The sequence below is a fragment of the Hemitrygon akajei genome, chromosome 1 (assembly GCF_048418815.1).
Source record: "Hemitrygon akajei chromosome 1, sHemAka1.3, whole genome shotgun sequence".
In the NCBI taxonomy this organism is placed as follows: Eukaryota; Metazoa; Chordata; class Chondrichthyes; order Myliobatiformes; family Dasyatidae; genus Hemitrygon; species Hemitrygon akajei.
The window spans coordinates 97,196,864-97,219,533 of record NC_133124.1 but is presented as its reverse complement, the minus strand read 5'-3'; the positions used below and the strand labels follow the sequence as shown (position 1 = coordinate 97,219,533).

Genomic DNA, 22,670 nt, shown 5'->3' with positions numbered 1-22,670 from the left:
TACCTTCTACACAGAGAAAGATGTTAACTGTGAATTTAGAAAATAAAATTTGCTTAATAGAAAAGTAGCACCTGATAATAATTAACAAAAATACTCACATGTGTTCCTGGAATGTAAGTGCCATCTGTTTCTGGTGTTCCATGTAGAAGAAGGCCTCTGAGAATCTTCTTACCTGTGCACAAACAAATAAGAATCTGAGTTCTCTCCCTAATTATATAACCATTTACTTTGTGTCTTTACTCATCTTTCAGTATGTTTTAAAATATTGAGTTTCTGACCATTTGTACTCCTTAAACCAAACCTTAGGGAAGTACGAACTAAAGAATTCCCATGCACAGTTCAGTCTTCTGTACAATGAAGTTGCTGCCAAAATGACTGTGAGATTAAAGAAACTCACTGGAGTGCAACACTGAGAGTAACTGTATGTATGGGTCAAGTGAAGTTCAAGTTCATCGTCAAGTTTAATTGTCATTCAACCATGCATGAATATAGCCAAATGAAACTGCGTTACTCTGGGGCCAATGTGCAAAACAAAGTGCCAACAGTAATTTACATCACAAGGCACGTATAGCACCTCTAAGACAGGAGTAAAATACAGGCACACAAAGAAGACATATAGTCCTGATGAAGGGTCTCGGCCCGAAACATCAACAGTGTTTCTTCCTATAGATGCTGCCTGGCCTGCTGCGTTCCACCAGCATTTTGTGTGTGTTGCATATAATCCAAGTCCCTGGGTCCATGAATGTTGCAGCAGACTGCAGTTAAACACAATACATCTTGTTTTCTGCTGAAGGAACACTGCACGGCAGAACCATGATTCCAGGATTGACACCATGCCACACCGTCTCTGGTGGAGGGCACCAACTCTGACACCTCTTTCCTAGGTAGCTGCTAACAAGTGGCACCGCAGTTTGAGGCTTCAGCTTTGCTATGACCGAGGCCACATGTTGTCTGCCTCCACCATTCACCAGTAAAACAGTGAATCAGACTGCAGCCTTCCGCATTACCAATGTCCAACAGAGTCTTGCCATCATACAAAAAGCGGCTAAGGCAATCACTCGCTGTTGGACTGCGCACCGCCTTTTCACACCGACTCCTCGCTGACAGAGGTAGCAGTTATTTTGTATAATGACGTTAACAATGAAAACACCATCTTGCTGAAATGATATACTGATAACATCTGATGCTTTTATGATTCAGGACCCACGTTACTACATTTTAAGACAACTAATTGATGGATCACAGTGAATTCATGACAAGCCTCTTAAATTTTCTGAAACAATGACTAAGGCAAGGGAAAGAAGCATGGGTGATGTGGATTTTGAAATGGTAAATGATAAAGTCCCTCAAATGCTAAAGTTAAAGCCCATGGAATTGACTCAGCAAGAAAGCTGCATGACCAGGAGATAGAGAGCTGTAACAATGACTCATTCACTAATTGACTGCATGTGATAAGTAGTACTCTGCAAGGATTTGTGTTGAGATTATACTACTCAATTTAATTGTAAATGATTCAAATGAAGGGTTACTAAACACAAACCCAAATTTACCATTATCAAACCACAAACAATATGCAAGGAGGCAGAAAATTTCAGAGACACCTACAAATAAACAAAACTGTGACAATGCCTTTCAACGTTGATTATGGCATGAAGTTATTCACATTAGACCAATAATAGCTCCTAAAGCAATTTAGGGATTTCAATCCTTGGACCTTTAAAATGCCATGCTAAGATTTGGAAAGTAATCAAACAGGCTGGTTTCCCTACCAATAGTGCTAAATACGAGGAGAACCTGCACAAATTGGGCATTATTTCCTGGAACTTATTAGGTTAATGACTGATATTTTTGAAGTGTTCCTGATATTAAAGAAAACTGATACGTAGATTACAGAAAGCAATTAATCTTGTTTTGAAAATAAATAGTTAGATTCTGAAAATATTGGAAAGTAGGCCTAATTAACAGTCTTCCAAATAATGCAACTTATCCTCAGAACTAATTATATGGATCAACTCCATTCGGTCAACAAACGTGATTCCACATTCTCTGTTGCTTTAATTTCTTGTCTCTCATCTACTCTTGACCTGAATGTCCTCACCCTTCAATATTACTTCATTGAAAGCACAGAGGATTAAAGAATAGCAACACAGCATTTAGGTCAACAGATTATATATTTCAATACCAGGGTTAACAACTTGCTTAGTGATTTTTTTTTGCCAATTATATCCAGCTCATAGTTACTTCTGGTTTCTTCATTTGTTCTAGTACAATTACTTTTGCCTTGAACCATTATTCCTTTTGCTATTTAATCACCCTTGTCTCCTACAATTATTACTTTACATTTTATTCTTTCCTGTATCACACTGTTCTCTACATCCCAAAAGCTGTTTTATTTCCTATTTACATCTACTAGGTACCTCCTGTACCTAATAAAGTGGCCGTTGAGTGCTTGTACATGGTTTCCTGCTACTGCAGCCCATCTACCTCAAAGTTCAACGTGCTATGTGTTCAGAGATGCTTTTCTGGACACCACAGTTGTAACATGTGATTATTTGAGTTACTGTCACCTTCTTGTCAACTTGAACCTGTCTGGCCATTCGCTTCTGACCTCTTTCATGAACAAGGTGTTTTCACCCACAGAAATGTCTGCTTACTGCTTACTTATTTTTTCACACCATTCACTGTAAACTCTAGATATAGCTGTTCATAAAAATCCCAGGAGATCAGCAGTTTCTGATTATATATCTGCATTAATGAGGTGTACAGGGTGTACCTAATAAAGTGACACTGAGTATACTTCCAGCAACATGAAATGTTATCCCCCGCTTTCTCCTTCTTTCACTTCAGATGCCAACTTATCTGATGAGCAATTTATGTGTCGTTACTTTAAGCTTTCTAACTTTTTTTCTTCCAGATTTATATTATTGTCTTCCTTCTCCTTTAAGGCTCGGCGGCAGTTCCTCACTCTTCATAAACGCCCTTTGACAACTGATTCAAGTGGACAACCTTAAACATTAGCAAAGACAGTAAACTATTTAACAGTATCAAACATAGCGTGAAAGCCAACGCACCTCGTTTCCAAGAGAGATTTTGGTTAGTATTTGCATTCTAATTTCTCTTCCCAAATTCAATACACATTCCATGTCCAAGTTGCATAATTTTAGTTAACCATAGCTGACTTCTTACCAATCAAAGATTTGACTTACTTAATATCTAGATCAATAGATTTGTTGCAGGAAAAATGTAGTTTCTAATCTACTAAGAATTTCACCTCACAACTAAGTCTCACTCTCAAGTATTGGTAGAAACCAGCCAGAATGATGAACACAGGCGAATGCAGAATGGTCTGATAAATCCTGTGACAGTAAATATGATCACAAACGAGAACATTTACAGACGCTGGAAATCCAAGCAACACACACAAAATGCTGGAGAAACTCAGCAGGCCAGGCAGCATCTATAGAACAAAGTACAGTCGACGTTTCGGCAGCAAATATGATGACTGCTTCTTCACAATCCTACAATTTGGAAGGAATAAGTATCCAGAAACAAAATAATCACCATACATGGAAGGCAGAGGAAATCATTGGGAATCTTTGTGGCCTAACTGGAGTTTCATGAAAGATGAATCCTAAACAGTTATAAATACAAACTGTGGCACCACTACCCTCAGACTGTGATGGTCCTGCCGTAAGAAAGCTGTCACATCTTCCTGAAGAGTCGTGCTGACCCGGAACTGGTTCCACAGAGCTACAAGGCAGGAACAGAGCTGCTGCAGATCCTTGCTGATCTGTTCTGCCACTTTATCTGGACTGCTAAACATCTGCAAAAAATTAAATAAAATCATTACATTGGGCATGTTGTCACAATCTTAACCGCAACCTATAGCAATCTTATTTTTATCGACTGTGTCATAATGGAATGGCGACAGATCCTGCAAAGGACAAACAGGTGAGGAAGAAAGTATTAAATGGTAAAGTTTTGATAAAGTATACTGAAGAGAGACTCGGGAACCTACCTCCTTCTCCGTGGCTGAGTCAAAAGCCTGGAACCCTCTCACCAACAGCACTGTGGGTCTGCACACACTTCAAAGACTGCAGCTGTTCAAGGAGGCACCTCACCTCCACCTCCTCATGGGCAACTAGCAATGTGTAATTTACTGCTGGCTTAGCCTGTGAAATGCATGATTTTAGACAGGACAATAAACTTGGCTTTGATCTTGAATAACTGAATGCAGTGCTGCAGGAGGTTCAGTGAGGGTACACAGTATACCAGTACCACCGACTGCCTCAGGCACAACTCAACTCAGAACATCACTAACACTGATGTACCAACAAGCTCTCAGCTTTGGACTTGTACTGAACATTCATTAGTTCCATTGCACCCTCAGCTAAACACTGCTATGAACGTTGCATCACCTAGCTTGCAGATTACCAGATTTTCAATCAAGACGACTTAAACTTCAGAACTGGAAACATTAAACTTATTGCATCATTTTACTCTCTCTGAGGGATATGCAGGTACTTAAAGAGGAGCAGAAAGAATTACAGCAGGAAGGTGGGGATACCTGATGAAACCAGGTCAGAAGTGGAAAGAAAAATACTATCTCCTGTAGGTATTCTTCTTACTCAGCACAGAAACAGTTCTATTTTTTGAGGTGCAAGTAACTGAAGCAATCGCCTCTTTCTAACATCTTTATCCCATCCTATGCTTCATCTTAAGAAGCATAGAAACATACAGCAAGATAATAGGTCATTTATAAGAACATAAGAAATAGGAGCAGGCCCATCGAGCCTGCCCCGCCATTCAATAAGATGATGGCAGATCTGTCCGTAAACTCAGCTCCATCTACCTGTCTTTTCCCCATAACTCTTAATTCCCCTACTATGTAAAAACCTGTATAACTGTATCTTAAATATATATAGTGAGGAAGCCTCAACTGCTTCCCTGGCAGAGAATTCCACAGATTCACCACTCTCTAGGAAAAACAGTTTCTCCCCTGAATCTTGAGGCAATGTCCCATAGTTCTAGTCTCATCTACCAATGGAAACAACTTTCCTACTTCTATCTTATCTATCCCTTTCAAAATTTTGTATATTTCTATAAGATTCCCTCTCATTCCTCTGAATTCCAGACAGTATAGTCCCATGCGACTCAATCTCGCCTCATAGGTTAACCCCTTCATCTCTGGAATCAACCTGGTGAACCTCCTCTGAACTGGCTCCAAAGCCAGTATATCATTCCTCAAGTATGGAGACCAGAACTGCACACAGTACTGCAGATGTGGCCTCCCTGCTCTTGAATTCAATCTCTCTAGCAATGAAGGCCAACATTCCGTTTGCCTTCTTAATAACCTGTTGTACCTGCAAGCCAACTTTTTGTCATTCATGCACAAGCACTCCCAAGTCCCTCTGCACAACAGCATGCTGCAATCTTTCACCATTTAAATAATTATCTGCTCTTCTATTTAACCCATCAGCTCCATAATGAACATCAAGGATCCATTTACATCAATCCTAATTTTTATTACTCCCATATTTCCAGGTCCTAGTACTAGAGGCAATTTACAATGGCCAATTAACCTATCATCCCACATCACTACAAAGTTAATTTACTGATTTAACTTAACCTCTTTTTTAAAAAAAACAACCAGGCAGTACAACCTGGCCAGACAGCAGAGTTGTCATAAGATGATAAAGATGATCATCTGGGTTACATTTCGAACAACCATCGCAGAAACGGATTCTCACATTAATTTAAGAGGATAACGTGGAGTCTGCATCTAGAAGGCGTGGGCCAGTGGGAAGAGGAAATAATATTCAAGGTTAAAGGAATGCTGTGCACAGTAATGCCACAGACAGGATCTCCTGAGGCCTCAGATGGAGACAAAAGCCCAACATAACCATTAGAAGGAAGGCATTGTCTCATATACCACCCGCCTATGAGACTCATCAGTCACCTCTTTTCCCATCCGTGGAATATTTTTTCACAGTGATCTCACATTCTGCAGATGCTGAGAATCTTGAGCAACACCCACAAAATGCGGGGAAGCTCAGCAGGTCGGGCAGCATCTATGGAGAGAATAAACAGACAATATTTCGGGCAAAGACCTGATGATTAAAGGTTAGCTTTGTTTGTCACAGGTACATGCAAAAAATTGAAACATAGTAAAATGCATCATTTGCATCAAATCACATCAGCGAGAATTGTACTAGGCAGCCTGCAACTGTCACATAACGTGGAGTCATAGAGCACTACAGCACACAAACAGGTCCTTTGGCCCATCTGCTCCATGCCAAACTACTATTCTGCCTAGTCCCATTGACTCACACCTGGGCCATTGCCCTCCATACCCCTCCCATCCATGTACGTTTCCAAATTTATTTTAAATAGTGAAATCAAAACCTTATCCATCACTTTTGCTGACAACTCATTCCACATTCTTACCACTCTCTCAGTGAAGTAGTTCTCCCTCAACCTCAAGTTCCTCATAGGTTTCACTCTTAAACTATGATTTCTAGTTCTGGTGACACCTAACCTCAGTGGAAAAAAAGGTTGCTTGCATTTATCCCATGACAACAGTGGGAAATCAGAGATTGGGAGCAAGAAAAAGAGTGACTCACTCAGGTCGGCAAGTGTCCATTAAAGAGCAATGCTTCGCAGGAGTTTCAGCATTGGCACAGAGGATGTTCAGAGATGGGGAGTGAGAAAAGGAGTGAGTGTATGTTAAAAACAGCGCTTTGTGGGAATTTTACCATTTGAACAGCAGCCAATCAGAGTTCAGGATTCATTAGCAAGTGCAAATTAAAATAAGGCAGGGGTAAGCGGAGTGGCCTTTGTTAGAGCAGACCATGCTAAAGTGGGGACTTGAACTCTTCGAGGCTTCCGCAAGGTAAGGCTTGAGTGAGAGAATATGAAAAGTTGCAGGTATATTTTTTTCCAGTTTATTTATCATTTCCTTCTTTATATTTGCACAGTGAGAACAGTTGGGATGCCAGACAGGATAGTTAAACGCTCATCTTGCATAATGTGGATGGCAGGGAGACCTCCAATGTCCCTGATGATTTCACCTGCAAGAAGCGTATCCAGCCGCAGCTTCGAACTCTCTGCATTAAGGAGTTGGACACGGACCTGGATTAACTCTGGATCATTTGGGAGGCTGAGGGGGTGGCAGACAAGGCACTTAGAGAGGTAGTTAGACCCAAGCTGCAAGACACAGGAAACTGGGTGACAGTCTGGAGGGTGAAAGGAGTTAAACAGGCAGTGCAGAATTACACTGTGTTCATCCCCCTCAACAATAGCTATATCACTTTAGATACTGTTGTGGGTTTATGACCTAGCAGAGGAATGTCTCAGCAGCCAGGTCTCTGGTACAGAATATAGTTCTGTGGCTCAGAGAGGGGGGTGGGAGAAGAAGGGATTTATTTGTTAGGGTAACAGAAAGAAGGTTCTGTGGACAAGAACAAGATTCCCAGATAGTAGGTAACCACCCAGGAGCTAGGGTCCAGGAAATCTCAGACTGAGCAGCCAGAGGTTGCGATCCCTGTAAGTACCGATGACAAAGGTAGGAAGAGGAATGAGGCTCTGCAAAGTGAGTTAAGGGATTTAGGTGCTTAGTTAAAGGACAGGTCCTCCAAGATTGTGATTTCAGGATGCTACCCATTCCATATGCTAGTGAGACCAGAAATAGGAAGACGTTTAACACGTGGCTTAGGAATTAGGGCAGGAGGGAAGGCTTCAGATTTTTAGACCACAATGAAGGTGGGACCTGTTCAGAAGAGACAATTCACATTTAAACTGAAGGGGGTCTTATATCCTAGTGGGAAGGTTTGCCGGAGCTGCATGGGGTTGTGGGGGAGAGTTGCAGGGGGATCCATACTTGTGAAATGAATTCAGTTAAGTTTCCTTAATCAATACATAGAAATCTGAATGAGCAAGTGTGCAATATCTGATCTCCTATTAGGGAATGAGTCAGGGCAGGTGATAGAAGTATGTGTAGGGCAACTCTTTGCATTTAGTGATCATAATGCCATTAGTTTCAAGATAATTATGAAAAAGGATAGTCTGGTTCTTGGGTTGAGATTCAAAATTGGGGGGAAGGCCAATTTTGATAGTATCAGAAAGAATCTGGCAAGTGTGGATTGGGACAGGCTGTTTTCTGGCAAAGGTGTACTTGGTGAGTGGGAGACCTTCAAAAATTAAATTTTTAGAGTACAAAGCTTGTATGCGCATGTCAGAACAAAAGGCAAGGATAAGGTTTAGGGAACCTTGGTTTTCAAGAGACATCAAGGCACGATTAAAAAAAGAGGAGGTGCATGGCAGATAACAACAGGTAGGAAGAAATGAAGTGCTTGAGGAATATAAGCAATGTAAGAGAACACTTCAGAAATCAGGAAGGCTAAAAGAAGGCATGAGGCTGCCCCAGCAGACAAGGTGAAGGAGAATCCGAAGAGCTTCAACAGATGTGTTAAGAGCAAAAGATTGAAAGGGACAAATTTGGTCCTCTGGAACATCAGAATGGTAATTTATGCATGGAGTTAGAAGATTTGGGGGAGATCTTAAACTGATTATTTTATGTTTTGAATTTACTCAGGCGACAGACACCGAGACTATAGAAGTGAGGCAAAGGAGCATCAAGGTCATGGACCCCATACAGATTACAGAGGAGGAGATGTTTGCTATCTTGAGGCAAATTAGGGTGGATATATCCCCAGGGCCTGATATATTTCTCAGACCCTATGGAGGCAAGATTGCAGGGACCATAGCAGAGATATTTAAAACATACTTAGCCATGGGTGAGGTGCTGGAGGATTGGAGGATAGATAATGCTGTTCAGCTGTTTAAGAAAGGCTCTAAGAATAAGCCAAGAAATTATAGGCTGTTGAGACTGACATCAGTTGCAGCAAAGATTTTGGAAGGTATTCTAAAGGACTGGAAATGTAAGTATTTGGATAGAGAGAGGGACTAATTAGGGATAGTCAACACGGCTTTGTGCTTGGTAGGCTGTGTCTAACCAATCTTATAGAGTTTTGAGAGGAAGTTAATAGGAAAGTTGATGAAGGCAAGGCAGTAGATGTTGTCTATATGGACTTTAGCAAGGCCTTTATCAAGGTCCTGCATGGGAATTTGGTCAAAAAGGTTCAGTTGCTTGCTATTCGAGATAGGTAGTAAACTTTGCTGAAGAAGCCAGAGAGTGATAGTAGATGATTGCCTCTCTGATTGGAGGCCTGCAACATAATGGAGTGCAGCAGGGATCAGTGCTGGGTCTGTTGCTGTTTATCATCTGTATCAATGATCTGCATGATAATGTGGTTAACAGGATCAGCAAATTTGGGGTTGTAGTGGATAGTGATGAAGACTCTAAGAGCCTGCGGTGTGATCTGGACCAGCAGGAAAAGTGGCCTGGAAAATGGCAGATGGAATTCAATGCGGACAACTGCAAGGTGTAGCCCTTTGGGAGGACCAACCAGGGTAGATCTTGAAGTGCTGTGTGCAGCTTTGGTCATCTACCTAATGAAAGAAGCAAATAAGATTGAAAGTGTGTGAAGATTGAAGTTTGAGGGGAGACTTAATAGAAATATACACAATTATGAGGGTATATATGGGGTAAATGCCAGTAAGCTTTTTCCACTGAGGTTGGGTGAGAAGTGCAAACATGAGGAAATCTGCAGATGCTGGAAATTCAAACAACACACACAAAATGCTGGTGGAACACAGTGAGTCCTGACGAAGGGTCTCGGCCCGAAACGTCGACAGTGCTTCTCCTTATAGATGCTGCCTGGCCTGCTATGTTCCACCAGCATTTTGTGTGTGTTGTATGGGTGAGAAGTCATGGGTTAAGGGTGAAAGGGGGACATGAGGGGGAACTTCTTCATTCAGAGGGAGGTGAGATTGTGGAATGAGCTGCCAGCACAAGGGGTGAATGTGATTTCAATTTCAATGTTTCAGTGAAGTTTGGATAAGTACATGGATGAGAGGGGTATGGAGGGCTAGTGTCCTGGTGCAGGTCGAAGAAACTAGGAGGTTTAAATGGTTTGGCACGGACTAGAGGTGCTGAAGGACCTGTTTCTGTGCTGTTTTTTCTATGGTTCTATAACTCTATTTATACCCCTCATAATCTGGTATTCCTCTATCAAGTCTCCCCTCAATCTCCTATGATATAAGGAGTAAAGTCGCCACACTTCTGATACCCACAACCCACTAACCCCCATGGTACATCTTTGGATTGTAGCAGGAATCCTGAGCACTAGGAGAAAACCCATGCAGTGATCGGGAAAACCTATAAACTCCGTAGAGGCAGCGGTGGGAATTAAACCCCAATCGATGATTGCTGACCATGCCATGATGAAATCTCTAGGCCGAAAACATTGGCTGTTCATTTCCCGTCATGATCTGCTGAATTCCTCCAGCAACTTGTTTTTGTTCCACACCGATTCAAATGCCAGCCTCAGAAATCATAAAACTGGAGTGGAAACAAGTCAACTGTAATGACAGAAAAAAGGCAAGGATGGCGCTGTAGAGCCTAAAACAAACAGTATTTGTTGTTGGCCTGCAACAAGAGATTATTCTATCTCTACATTTAAATCAGAATGTTATTTATGGTCATGTTTATCATTCATTCATTGTGATCAGCTGAAGAATAATTGCTACAGAAAACGAAGGTGGAGGTTCATTTACAATTTAACAGACTTGTCAATTAACAATTGTCATAATTAATAATTGGTAAGTTATGTCTTTTTGCATTACAATTAAACATTTTCCAGAAATATCACTCTTTTGCAGTTCCTGGATTGCTTCTACAAATGCAACTAACCCTTTTCCTTGATACAGAATAGGCTGTTTTGAATTGTGTTTCTAAATTCATGAGAACTTTCATTGGCACTGGTCCCTGAGCTAGCCACTTACTCTGGCTGCCTCCCACTTCTCTTGTAATTAGAGTACCTTCCCTTGCTCTATGGGTAACTGCTCCTCAAACTAAAAACGGCACACTGTGGATTTGGGCAGATTCACTTAATCCATAATGACCATAAATTATACTAAACAGCTTTTAAATTTTTATCCTGAGTGACATTTCTGTAGCAATGTTTTAAACTCAAATGGAATAAACTTGGTGCTTTCAATGAGGCAACAATTATTTTACTCCCTCACATTACATTTATATTTTCCATTCTTGCCCAATTAGTGGGAAGTTTAACTTGTGCAGGAATTAATTATTTGGTGATACTTTTAAACATATTGTCAAGTATCTGCTTCTTGTTTTCTGTTCATGAATTTTTATTCTATTAGTTTCCCTTGCCTTCACATTGTGCTTCTGACAAGGAATAAATGTCTAGTCATAAAAGGTAGAAGCAGACATCGATGGAAAATGAAAAATGGACACTAAGAGGTTGATCTGGTACAGACTGTCCCACTCTGCCACTTCAGACTTCAGTTTTGAATTCCAATATCTAACAGCTGCTGTGAAATAAACAACAGAATTTCTCACCTGCAGGTTAACACAAAGCTGTGACAGTGTCTCATCTATAAGACAGTCCTCTGGAAAAGACAAAAAAATACAGATTTTGAGAAATCAATCCCATTGGAATAAACTGATTGAACTACAGCTTTCAACAATACATAAACAGGAAAAGCTGGAATAAGACTAATAAACAGGCTAGAAAATGATCTATTGCATTTATGGCCTCTTCCACCCCAGCATGGCCCATATACTATTCCACCTTAAATACTAATCCCATCAGCTTTTGGCAGAAAATGTGTTTGCTCGGATTTCTAGTGTAGTTTTTGTTAGAGTGGTCATTTTATTTCATCAAATTTATTAACTTAACATACTCGTTGATTTTATTACCCTTCATTTTCCCATGAAGTTAACAATGCAGAATCAATATTGCAGATACACGTAACAAGAACTTCAGATGTCTAACACTGTTCTTTAACTACTCTGTGACCTCTTTTGCAGCAAAATATAACAATGAATATAATTGGATGGATTCACACTACTCCAGAAAGAACCTTTCCTTCTCAGACATTCATCATAAGGTCGGTGGAAGAAAGTTTAAGGGAAATGTCAGAGCAGGTTTTCAACACATGTATCTTAAACACTTTGTCAGGGTGGGGGGGGGGGGGTGGAAGAACCTGTTATAATAGGGATATTTCAAAGTTCAAACTTCAAAGATTATTTATTAACTAAGTACATATATGTCACCATATACAGCCCTGAGATTCATTATCTTGCTGGTATACTCAATAAGTATGTAGAATAATAACCATAACAGAATCAATGAATGACCACAACAACTCGGGCATTCAACCACAGTGGAACATATGATGAAGAGTCCTTGAAAGTGAGTCCATAGGTTGTGGGAACATTTCAATGATGGAGCAAGTGAAGTTGAGTGAAGTTTCAAAATTTTAAAGCACATTTATTATCAGGGAACGTATAAATTATACACCCTTAAATTTGGCAGCCACAAAGCAAAAAGCCCGAATAACCCAATTAAAAAAAGACCCAATTCAAGAGAGAGAGAGAAAAAACACAGATCATGCAAACAATAAAATCCAACAGCATCCTGAACCTGACTGGGTCCCAGATCCACTCCTGGAGTAGGCCCAAACCAAGATTCTGTTGGTTCAAGAGCCTGATGTTTGAGGGGTAATAACTGTTCCTAAACCTTTTGGTATGTGTCCCTGATGATGGATGCTGCTTTCCTGCAGCAGAGTTGATCAGTGGTGGAGAGGGCTTTACTTGTGATGTACTGGGCCATATCCACCACATTTTTAAGCGCACAGCCTTGTGGTGCACCTGTGCTGACGGGAGATTGTGCAGGTGATGTTACCAAGGTGAACTGACTGGGGTTAACACATCCCTCAATGGCACCAATCTATTGACCCTACACTTCCAAACCTTCCACCTATTGGTCCTGCCCAGATTTTCAAGAGCATTTCCAGGTTTCACAGAAGCAACACGCCTCATTTTTCCCCCCACAAAATGAACGGCTTCTGAAACTCCCTTTTCAACGCCCCTGATGCACTTTCCCTAACCCACCCCAAAACTAACCTGGAATCTAAACAGTGGTCTGCCCACTGGACTTCTCTCCCCACATCCTCCTACACCTTCCTTCCCATGCATTGGCCTTGGCCTCAGGTGCTGTTGTGCCATGGCTGTAATGCATTTAAAGCATGCAACATGACCTTACAGCATGCCTTTTATAGGTTACTGTTCTAAAAATAAAGCTCCAAGTTATTCCATTCCATAAATATCATATTAAAATTAACATAACTCTACTCTGAATTCATCCTATCCGAGTCACAAAGTCTGCTGTAGCAACAGATGTCACCATAAGCTAAGGGATATAATTTATGGCACGTTTAAACTGTAATCAAATTGCAATTGTTTCACTTGCAAGATATTATGTTAGCGTATTCCTTAAATAAAAATTATACCCCACAGCCCTTTGTCATAGAGATCTGAAAAAAATAATACAATCATTATGATACTTTATAATAAAAATATATAATAACAGTTCAATTAGAACATAGCTTACATAACCTTTGAAAACAATGACGTCCACAGTACTTGATTAAATTTTTGCTGGGGCCTGTTCTCAGAGCTGAATACAACTTGGCTGATCACTCCTAGAATTACCTCAGGCAATAAGACCATAAGACATTGGAGCAGAATTAGGCCATTTGGCCCATCGAGTCTGCTCCACCATTCAGTCATAGCTGATCCTTTTTTCTCCTCCTCAACCCCATTCCCTGGCCTTCTTCCCGTAACCTTTGATGCCATGTCCAATCAAGAACCCATCAAGCTCTGCCTTAAATACCCCAACAACCTGGCCTCCACAGCTGCCTGTGGTAAAAAAATGCCACAAATTCACCACCCTGGCTGAAGAAATTTTTCCACATCTCTGTTTTAAATGGATCCCCTCTATCCTTAGAGGTGCCCTCTTGTCTTAGACTCCCCCACTATGGGAAACATCGTTTCCACATCTACTCTGTCTAGGCCTTTCAATATTTGAAAGGTTTCAATGAGATCCGCCCTCATCCTTCTGAATTCCAGTGAGTACAGATCCACAGCCATCAAACCTTCCTTGTATGATAACCCTTTCATTTCTGGAATCATCCTTGTGAACCTCCTTTGGTCCCGCTTCACTGCCAGCCCACCTTTTCTTAGATGACAAGCCCTAAACTGTTCACAATACTCAACATGAGGCCTCACCAGTGTCTTAAACCCTCAGCATCACATTCCAATTCTTTTATTCTAGACTTCTTGAAATGAATGCTAACATTGCATTAGCCTTCCTCAACACCAACTCAACCTGGTAAATTAACCTTCAGGGTATTCTGCACAAGAACTCCCAAGTCCCTTGGCATCTCAAAGTGTTGGATTTTCTCCATGTTTAGAAAATAGTTTGCACATTCATTTATTTCTACTATCAAAATGCATGACTATGCATTTTCTAACATTGTATTTCATTTGCCACTTTCCTGCCCATTCTCCTAATCTGTCTAAATCCTAATCTAAGGCAAATTATCCTAATCCTAACCTCTAAAACAGGGTCTTAACCAATTGTTTCATTTTGTTAAAAATGTGTTCTTACTCATGGGCAGTTGGAAATAAAAATATTGTCTTTCATTATATTTTAAAAAATAGAAGAGTTGGGAGAGTTCATTGCTTTATAATGTTAATGCATTTCAATGAGGTGAAATACTGTGCTAACTGTCCATTTTCTGAGTGTGAATCAAGGAAACAGGGCATTTGCAAAAGTATAAAAGCATGGGAATAACATTACAGAGAACTGGGAACTTTATGAAAAGGTACCGCATTATTAAGCATTCTCAAAGCATGAGTGCTACTCGCAAACTCCATGTTTACTTATCTACCAAATTCAGTCGATCTCAGAAGACAGTGTGATATTGCCAGCTTGCAACAGAGGGCAGTAGAGAGTTAATCAAGAGTAGTGCCACATAAAGATTATTTTCATCATCCTTAATTTATTGGTAAAGAAGTCTTTTTATAACAATTTGATAGCTTTGCCATCACTTTTACAGGTGTGTTTTTATAATTTTCAGGATTAAAGGCTAAATTCAAATTTCCAAACCACTGTGATGTAAACTGAATGCAGTCTCTTGCTCTCTGAATTAATTATCCATCAGGTTAGCCAATTCACAGAGACCACTTGGCACCAATTTATATTGTACAGTAACACAGCCATTGCCTTCTGAAAAATAAAGTGGTTGCCATTTCTCCAGTCACACAGGAATGTATAGTTTAACACAATTACATTTCTTACCCAGCTGAATCTGATGCACTTCCGGGACCTGTTTCATTATTGTACTGAAATAACAGAGGAGACCTTTGTATGCAGAGAGTAGGATTCGGCACAGGTTTTTGTGCCACCGGTACGCTTGCTGAAGGCAACTCTCAGAGGTGATAGTATTGCTCCCCTAGCAAAAAGAATAAAGAGATCAATACAGGAACAATGTGTTTCACAATGCAACATATACTGCAAATTCATTGTTATATTCAAAACTAATGTAACTAGATCAGTTTTCTATTTCCCTGCTCATTGACCAAGCTTGTGCTATCTACCCCAATTATTTCTGATTTGATAAAGCACCTTTGAAATTATTTGAGAGCTACATAAATACGAGGTGCCATTTTCCATTATTCAAACAGCATCATTTGCAGAAACAACTAAGCAATTTCGTAGATTTCTCCATGTATCCCCATTGCTTTGAATTTAAAATGAAAATGCTGTTAATCATTTAAGTCACTCTTAATCAAGACTCAAAAATGTGTTATGTGCCATGCATTCCAATTTCTGTGAAAAACAGCAGTCGAATAATAAATGTGAATTTATTGTGGATTGCAAACTCTGCAAAATCCTTTCAAGGTTCCACTAAGTGGAAGCGCACAATCTACTATTTCAGAGATTTTACATTCCTCATTGACCTATTTCCTTACGATGTACGAAGAAGCTGTTCATTCCATCAAGAATACCTCATTTCCCAGAGTAATCACATTAGCACTGTTCTTCCATTATAGAACTCACCCTGCAGTTTGAGAGGGAGAAGCCGAAGTCGTATCAGTATTACAGTGGAGTAAATGGAATTACAGAGAAATGAGGGAGGGGCTGTCCAAATTTTATTGGAAAGGGACAATAGCAGGGATGACAGCACAGCAGTGCTGGCCGGCATTCCTGAGGGCAATTGGGAAGGTGCAGGGTAGTTATATCCCAAAGATGAAGAATTATTCTGAAGGGAGGATGAAGCAACCATTTAGGACAAAGAGATGACAGATGCACTTAATAGGTATTTTGTGTCAGTCTTCACTGTGGAAGAAGATTCTAGTAGTATACCAGAAATCGGAAAGTGTCGGGGGGCAGGAGTGAGTGTTGTCACTGTTAATAAGAAGGAGGTGCTTGGGAAGCAGAAAGGTCTGAAGGTGGATAAGTCACCTGGACCAGATTTCTGAAAGCGGAAGCTGAAGAGATCGAAAAGGCATAAGTTATGATCTTTCAAGAATTACTAGATTCTGGAATGGTTCTGGAGGCTAGAAAATTGCAAACGTTACTCCACTCTTTAAGAATGAAGGGAGGTAGGAGAAATTAAATTATAGGCCAGTTACTCTGCCTTTAGTGGTTGGAAAGATATTGGAGTCCATTATTAAAGATGAATTTTCAGTGTACTTCGAGGCATATGATAAAATAGGAAAAAGTCAGCATGGTTTCCTTGAGGGGAAATCTTGCCTGACAAATGTCAGATTTGCATAAGTACTTGGGAGTCCTTGTGCAGGATTCCTTAAAGACTATCGTGCAGGTTGAGTCAGTGGTAAGGAAGGCAAATGCAACGTTAGCATTAATTTCTAGAGGACTAGAATATAAAAGCAAGGGTGTTATGCTGCATTTATAAGGCATTGGTCAGACCACATTTGAAGTACTCTGAGCAGTTTTGGGCCCACTATCTGAGAAAAGAAGTGCTGGCATTGCAGAAGGTCCAGGAATGAAAAGGTTACCTATGAGAATCATTTGATTTCTCTGGCCCTGTACTCGCTGGAGATTAGAAGAATGGGGAGGGGGGAGGATCTCTTTGAAACCTATCGAATTATGAAAGCCCTAGATACAGAGGATATGGGGAGGCTGTTTCCTATAGTGAGTGAGTCTAGGACCAGAGGGCATAACCTCAGAATAGAGGTTATCGATTTAGAACAGGGATGAAGAGGGTCACGATTTTGTGGAATTCATTGCCACAGACGGCTGTGGAGGCAAACTCATTGAGTATATTTAAAGGAGAGGTTGATTGGTCAGAGTGTCAAAGGTTATGAAAAGAAGACAGGAAAGTGGGGTTGAGAGGAATTAAATCAGCCATGATGGAATGGTGGAGCAGACTCCATGGGCCCAATGGCCTAATACTGTTCCTATGTCTCATGGTCTTATTTATTTCCTTGCAATCTATTCTCTCTCACATGACCTCCAACATCACAGTGATTTTCCTAGCAACTAACCTACCAATTAGCATGAAAGGAAATCACAGCATTCAGGGAAGCAACATGTTAATGCCAGGTTGCATTTTATTAGTTTTGAAGTCAGGACTTAACTTCTGATGAGAGACTGGAATTCAATAGCAAACTGTACATTTGCTAATGCTAACCATCACAGGCAGTAACGCTAATTACAGCTCAACCCGTTATCAACTTCTGTCAGGTCAAACAGGGAGGCATCAAATGCTGCTTCCTCAATTTCAACAGATTACTATTTACAGTCTCCTCTGAGAAAATAGACAAGTTCAGATGGAATTAGTTCTGTCTTTAATGTTCTTTTTGCTGAATCACTGCTTAGGTTTACAGTTAGCAGATAATAGGACTGGTAAATTGGCGATTTGATTTATTATTGTCACTTCTACCAAGGTACACTGAAAAAATTATCTTGCATTCCGTTGATATAGAACAATTTATTACAACAATGCATTCAGATAGTACAAGCTAAAACAAAGCAGTGCAAAATAAAATTTTACAGTCACAGGAAAAGTGCAGCTGGACCGAGATCAACAGTCCATTTTATCACACTAGGGAACTGTTCAATAGTCTTCAAACAGCGGGACAGAAGCTCTCCTTGAGCCTAGTAGTACATGCTTTCAGATCTTTTCATCTTTTGTCCATTTGGAGGGGGAGAAGAGAGTATGTTCAGGGTGGGTGGCATTTTTGATCCCATGGAGGGGAGGCTGGTTTCTATGATGTGCCTCTGTCCACAGCTTTCTACAGTTTCTTGCAGTCACGGGCTGAGGAGTTACCATACCAAGTCATGATGCATCTGAATCGGATGTTTTCAATGGTGCATTGTTAAGTGCTGGTGAGGGTCGATGGGGAAATGCCAAGTTTTTTAGCCTCCTGAGGAAGAAGAGGTACTGGTGAACTTTCCTGGTCATGACGCCTACGTAGTTGGACCAGAACAATTTATTGATGATGCTCACACCTTTGGACTTGAAGCTCTCAACCCTCTTGACTTCAGCTCCGTTGAGGTAAATGAGAACACACATATTGCACCCCCACTCCCATCTTCCTGAAGACAATAACAAGCTCTTTTGTTCTGCTGATAATAAGCAAAAGGTTGTTGTCACTGATGTAATATCATGGGCTCTTTATCTCCTTCCTGCACTCTGACATATCAAGATACAGCCCACTATGGTTGGGTCACCTGCAAACCTGTAGATAGATCTAGAGCAGCCCCTGGCCACATAGTTTTGAGTGTACAGGGAGTAGATTAGGGGGCTGAGAAAGCACCAAAGTTGAGGATAATTGTGGCAGGGCATTGCTGCCAATCCTTACAGTTTGCAGTCTGTTGGTCAGGAAGTCAAGGATCCAGTTGCAGAGAGATATATTGAGTCCCAGGTCTAGGAGTTTTGAGATGAGTTTGCTTGGAATTATAGTATTGAAGGCTATTGTTTATTGATCACAGCACCACCTAACTTAAGAGTCGATATCCTCGTGAGATGAGAGCCAGGGAGATGGTGTCCGCTGTGCACCTGTTTCAGCAGTAGGCAAACTGCAGTGGGTCTAAGTTGTTTGGGAGGCTGGAGTTGATGCATCAGCCTCTTGAAGCTCTTCATGGTGGTAGAGATCAGAGCCACTGAGCAGTAGTCATTAAGCCAACTTACATTGTTTTTCTTAGGTGCCAGGATAATAGAGGTCTTCTTAAAGCAGGTTGGATCTTAGACTGAAGCAGGTAGGGGTTAAAAATATCTGCAAATAAACCCAGCAACTGATCCGCACAGGATCTAAGGACATGGCTAGTGGCACCATCCAAGCCAGTTGCTATCTGTTGGTTCGCTCTCCAAAAGACTGACCTTATGTACTCAAGCAGTCTTGGTTGAAGGTGTGAAGGACTAGCACATTACCACATTGATATTCACAATATAGTCACCTCTGTAGAAGAGCAAACAAATACTGACTAAGTGACTTTCTGATGAACCTGTTTTGTTTTGTTAGCGCGGATGATCCTGGGTTTCTGGTTGTTCTCTGTTCCACTCTCATTTTGATCTGTCTGTGACTCTTGTACTGTTGTAACAAAAGCCGACACAAACTGGTGTAAGGATACTGATCTGAAAAGTTAAATCTGTTAACCTGTAGCTCTCTCTATAGAAGCTCACTGGCCTACTGATCATTTCCAGGATCTCCTAATTTAGTTTTATATAGAGATGGAGAGAGAGAGGGTGACAGAAACAAAGAGGGAGAGAGTGAGAGAGATAGGCACAGACATAGAGAGAGAGTGTTAGAGAGCATGATAGAGAGATAGGCAGATAGATAGACAGATAAACAGACAGAAGATTCTATTTAATTGGATCATCATTTACTGAGGACAGCTGTTGATTTGGGACAAATCATAAGGAATAAAAAACTAAATTGAGAAAATAGCTAGAAGTCCCTTTGTGTATTTGGGGCACAATGCCATTTAATTGAGGCAGGAGACTTGTCGAACAGTTTCTAACTAGCGTAGTTGCATACATTTATATGGCCATTATTCACTACGCCATACTTAGAGCGATCAGTTCTTAATCAGAGTCATTTGCATGTGTTTATGTTCAAAAGGCAGTGATTTTTGTCCTTAGTGTGAAGGATTGCTGGCAAGAAATAAGCAATAAGACAATTTGAAACTGTTTCGCTCATTGCGGTTTCAATTATTCGGACTTGTTGATGCCAAAATTGCCAGGAGTGTAAGTGAAATAATTTCACTACTTCAACAAGTTAGGCATTGAAATTATATCAACAATCATCTTCAATTTTACAATGACAATGAAAATTTGGAGATCGCAATTGTCTAAAACATTGCATGAAGGCAGCCCAATATCTGCACTAAATGTTTTGTGCTGATTTTGTTCATTTACAGTCAATCAAAAGAAAATGGCAAATGAATACCACTGTCAATAACTATTAGGAAATAATGCACAGTTTTATAGTACTGTTGAAGTATTGGTAGAGTCCTAATTAGTTCTGTAGTTGATTTAAATACATACATTTCTACTCATTTAAACAGTAGCTGGTCTTTTGTTCCTTTTACCTATTTCCATGAAACTTCGGCTAATTGGGGCAGCTGCTTAATTGAGCCAAAGTGTAATGGTTCTGATGTGTCCCAATTAACCGGAAACCACAATATTAATAAATTTGCTAACTAGAATGTAACTGCACATAATCAATACTGAATGTGAAATAGTTAAATGTTACAAGACAGATTGGATGATATCCATTCTCTAAATAGCTGGTAAAAATATGTCAAGCCTGTCCAAAGACAGAATTCTGTCAGAATAATTTAATGACAGTGTGTTTACACCCCAACTGCAATCATACAATTAATAAAGTAGTTTTTATATCCCTTGGAAACCATGGATACCTTTGAATTGTCCTGTGCAATTAGATGCTCTCTTCCCAAATTATGTTTTTGATCTTGTTTATGTACAACTTGTCATAGCCTCAGTATTAACTGAAGTCTTTTCAAATGAATGATGATTTGCCAAGATGTAGATGATAGTAATTGTTTGAAACATCAAGACAGGTTGACTAGCTAGATATGTGGTGCCACAAGGACAACCTCTCTCTCAATGCCATTAAGACCAAGGAGCTGATCATTGGCTTCAGGAGCAGGAAAAGAGAGGTCCATGAGCCAGTCCTCATCAGGTGATCAGAGGTGAGTGGGTCAGCAAACTACAATTCTTCAATGTTGTCATTTCAAAGACTCTGTCCTGGACCCAGAATGTAAATGCCATTATGGAGAAAGCACAGCAGCACCTCTACTTCCTTAGGAGTTTGCAAAGAATAGGCAAGACATTGAACCATAGAACACCACAGCACAGTACAGGCCCTTCAGCCCTCCATGTTGTGCTGACCCATATAATCCTTAAAAAAAGTACTAAACCCACACTACCCCATAACCTTCCATTTTTCTTTCAACCATGTGCCTGTCCAAGAGGCTCTTAAATACCCTTAATGTTTTAGCCTCCACCACAATCCCTGGCAAGTCATTCCAGGCACTCACAACCCTCTGTGTAAAAAACTTACCCCTGATGTCTCCCCTAAACTTCCCTCCCTTAATTTTGTATATATGCCCTCTGGTGTTTGCTATTGGTGCCCTGGGAAACAGGTACTGACTATCCACCCTATCTATGCCTCTCATAATCTTGTAGACCTCTATCAAGTCCCCTCTTATTCTTCTACGCTCCAAAGAGAAAAGTCCCAGCTCTGCTAACCTTGCTTCATATGACTTGTTCTCCAATCCAGGCAACATCCTGGTAAATCTCCTCTGCACCCTCTCCATAGCTTCCACATCCTTCCTATAATGAGGTGACCAGAATTGAACACAATACTCTAAGTGCGGTTTCACCAGAGATTTGTAGAGTTGCATCATGACCTCTCTACTCTTGAACTCAATCCCCCTGTTAATGAAGCCTAGCATCCCATAGGCCTTCTTAACTACCCTATCAACCTGCGCAGCGACCTGGAGGGATGTATGGATTTGAACCCCAAGGTCCCTTTGTTCATCCACACTCTTAAGTAACTGACCATTAATTCTGTACTCAGTCTTCTAGTTTGTCCTTCCAAAATGCATCACCTCACACTTGTCTGGATTGAACTCCATCTGCCATTTTTCTGCCCAATTCTACAGCCTGTCTACATCCTCTTGTAACCTTCAACCACCTACAGCTCCATCCATAACTCCTCCAATCTTCGTGTCATCCGCAAACTTACTCACCCATCCTTCCGCCTCTATATCCATGTCATTTATAAAAATCACAAATAGCAGGGGTCCCAGGACAGATCCCTGCAGCACTCCTCTAGTCACCGACCTCCAGGCAGAATACTTTCCTTCTACTACTACCCTCTGCTTTCTTCCTTTAAGCCAATTTTTTATCCAAACAGCCAAGGTTCCACTTATCCCATGCCTCTGACTTTCTGGATGAGTCTCTCATGAGGGACCTTGTCAACTGCTTTGCTAAAGTCCATGTAGACCACATCCACTGCCCTCCCCTCATCAATTTCTTTTGTTACCTTTCAAAAAAACTCAATCAGGCTTGTGAGGCACGATCTTCCCTTCACAAAGCCATGTTGACTATCCATGAGTAGACTGTACTTCTCCAAATGCTCGTAGATCCTATCCTTAAGAATCTTTTCCCGTAGTTTG

The 22,670-nt window shown here is 40.7% G+C and overlaps 1 protein-coding gene across 1 annotated transcript in view; it reads right to left on the bottom strand.

Moving 5' to 3' along the window:
• The window catches only part of fam135b (family with sequence similarity 135 member B), a 361,633-nt gene that overhangs the window by 79,953 nt on the left and 259,010 nt on the right, over window positions 1–22,670 (bottom strand). The window contains exons 8-11 of the mRNA XM_073048301.1: window positions 15,294–15,447; window positions 11,486–11,535; window positions 3,668–3,823; window positions 99–172 (exon numbers count right to left, since the gene is read on the bottom strand). Coding sequence (XP_072904402.1) covers window positions 99–172; window positions 3,668–3,823; window positions 11,486–11,535; window positions 15,294–15,447 — 434 coding nt within the window. The remainder of the gene's footprint in view (window positions 1–98; window positions 173–3,667; window positions 3,824–11,485; window positions 11,536–15,293; window positions 15,448–22,670) is intronic.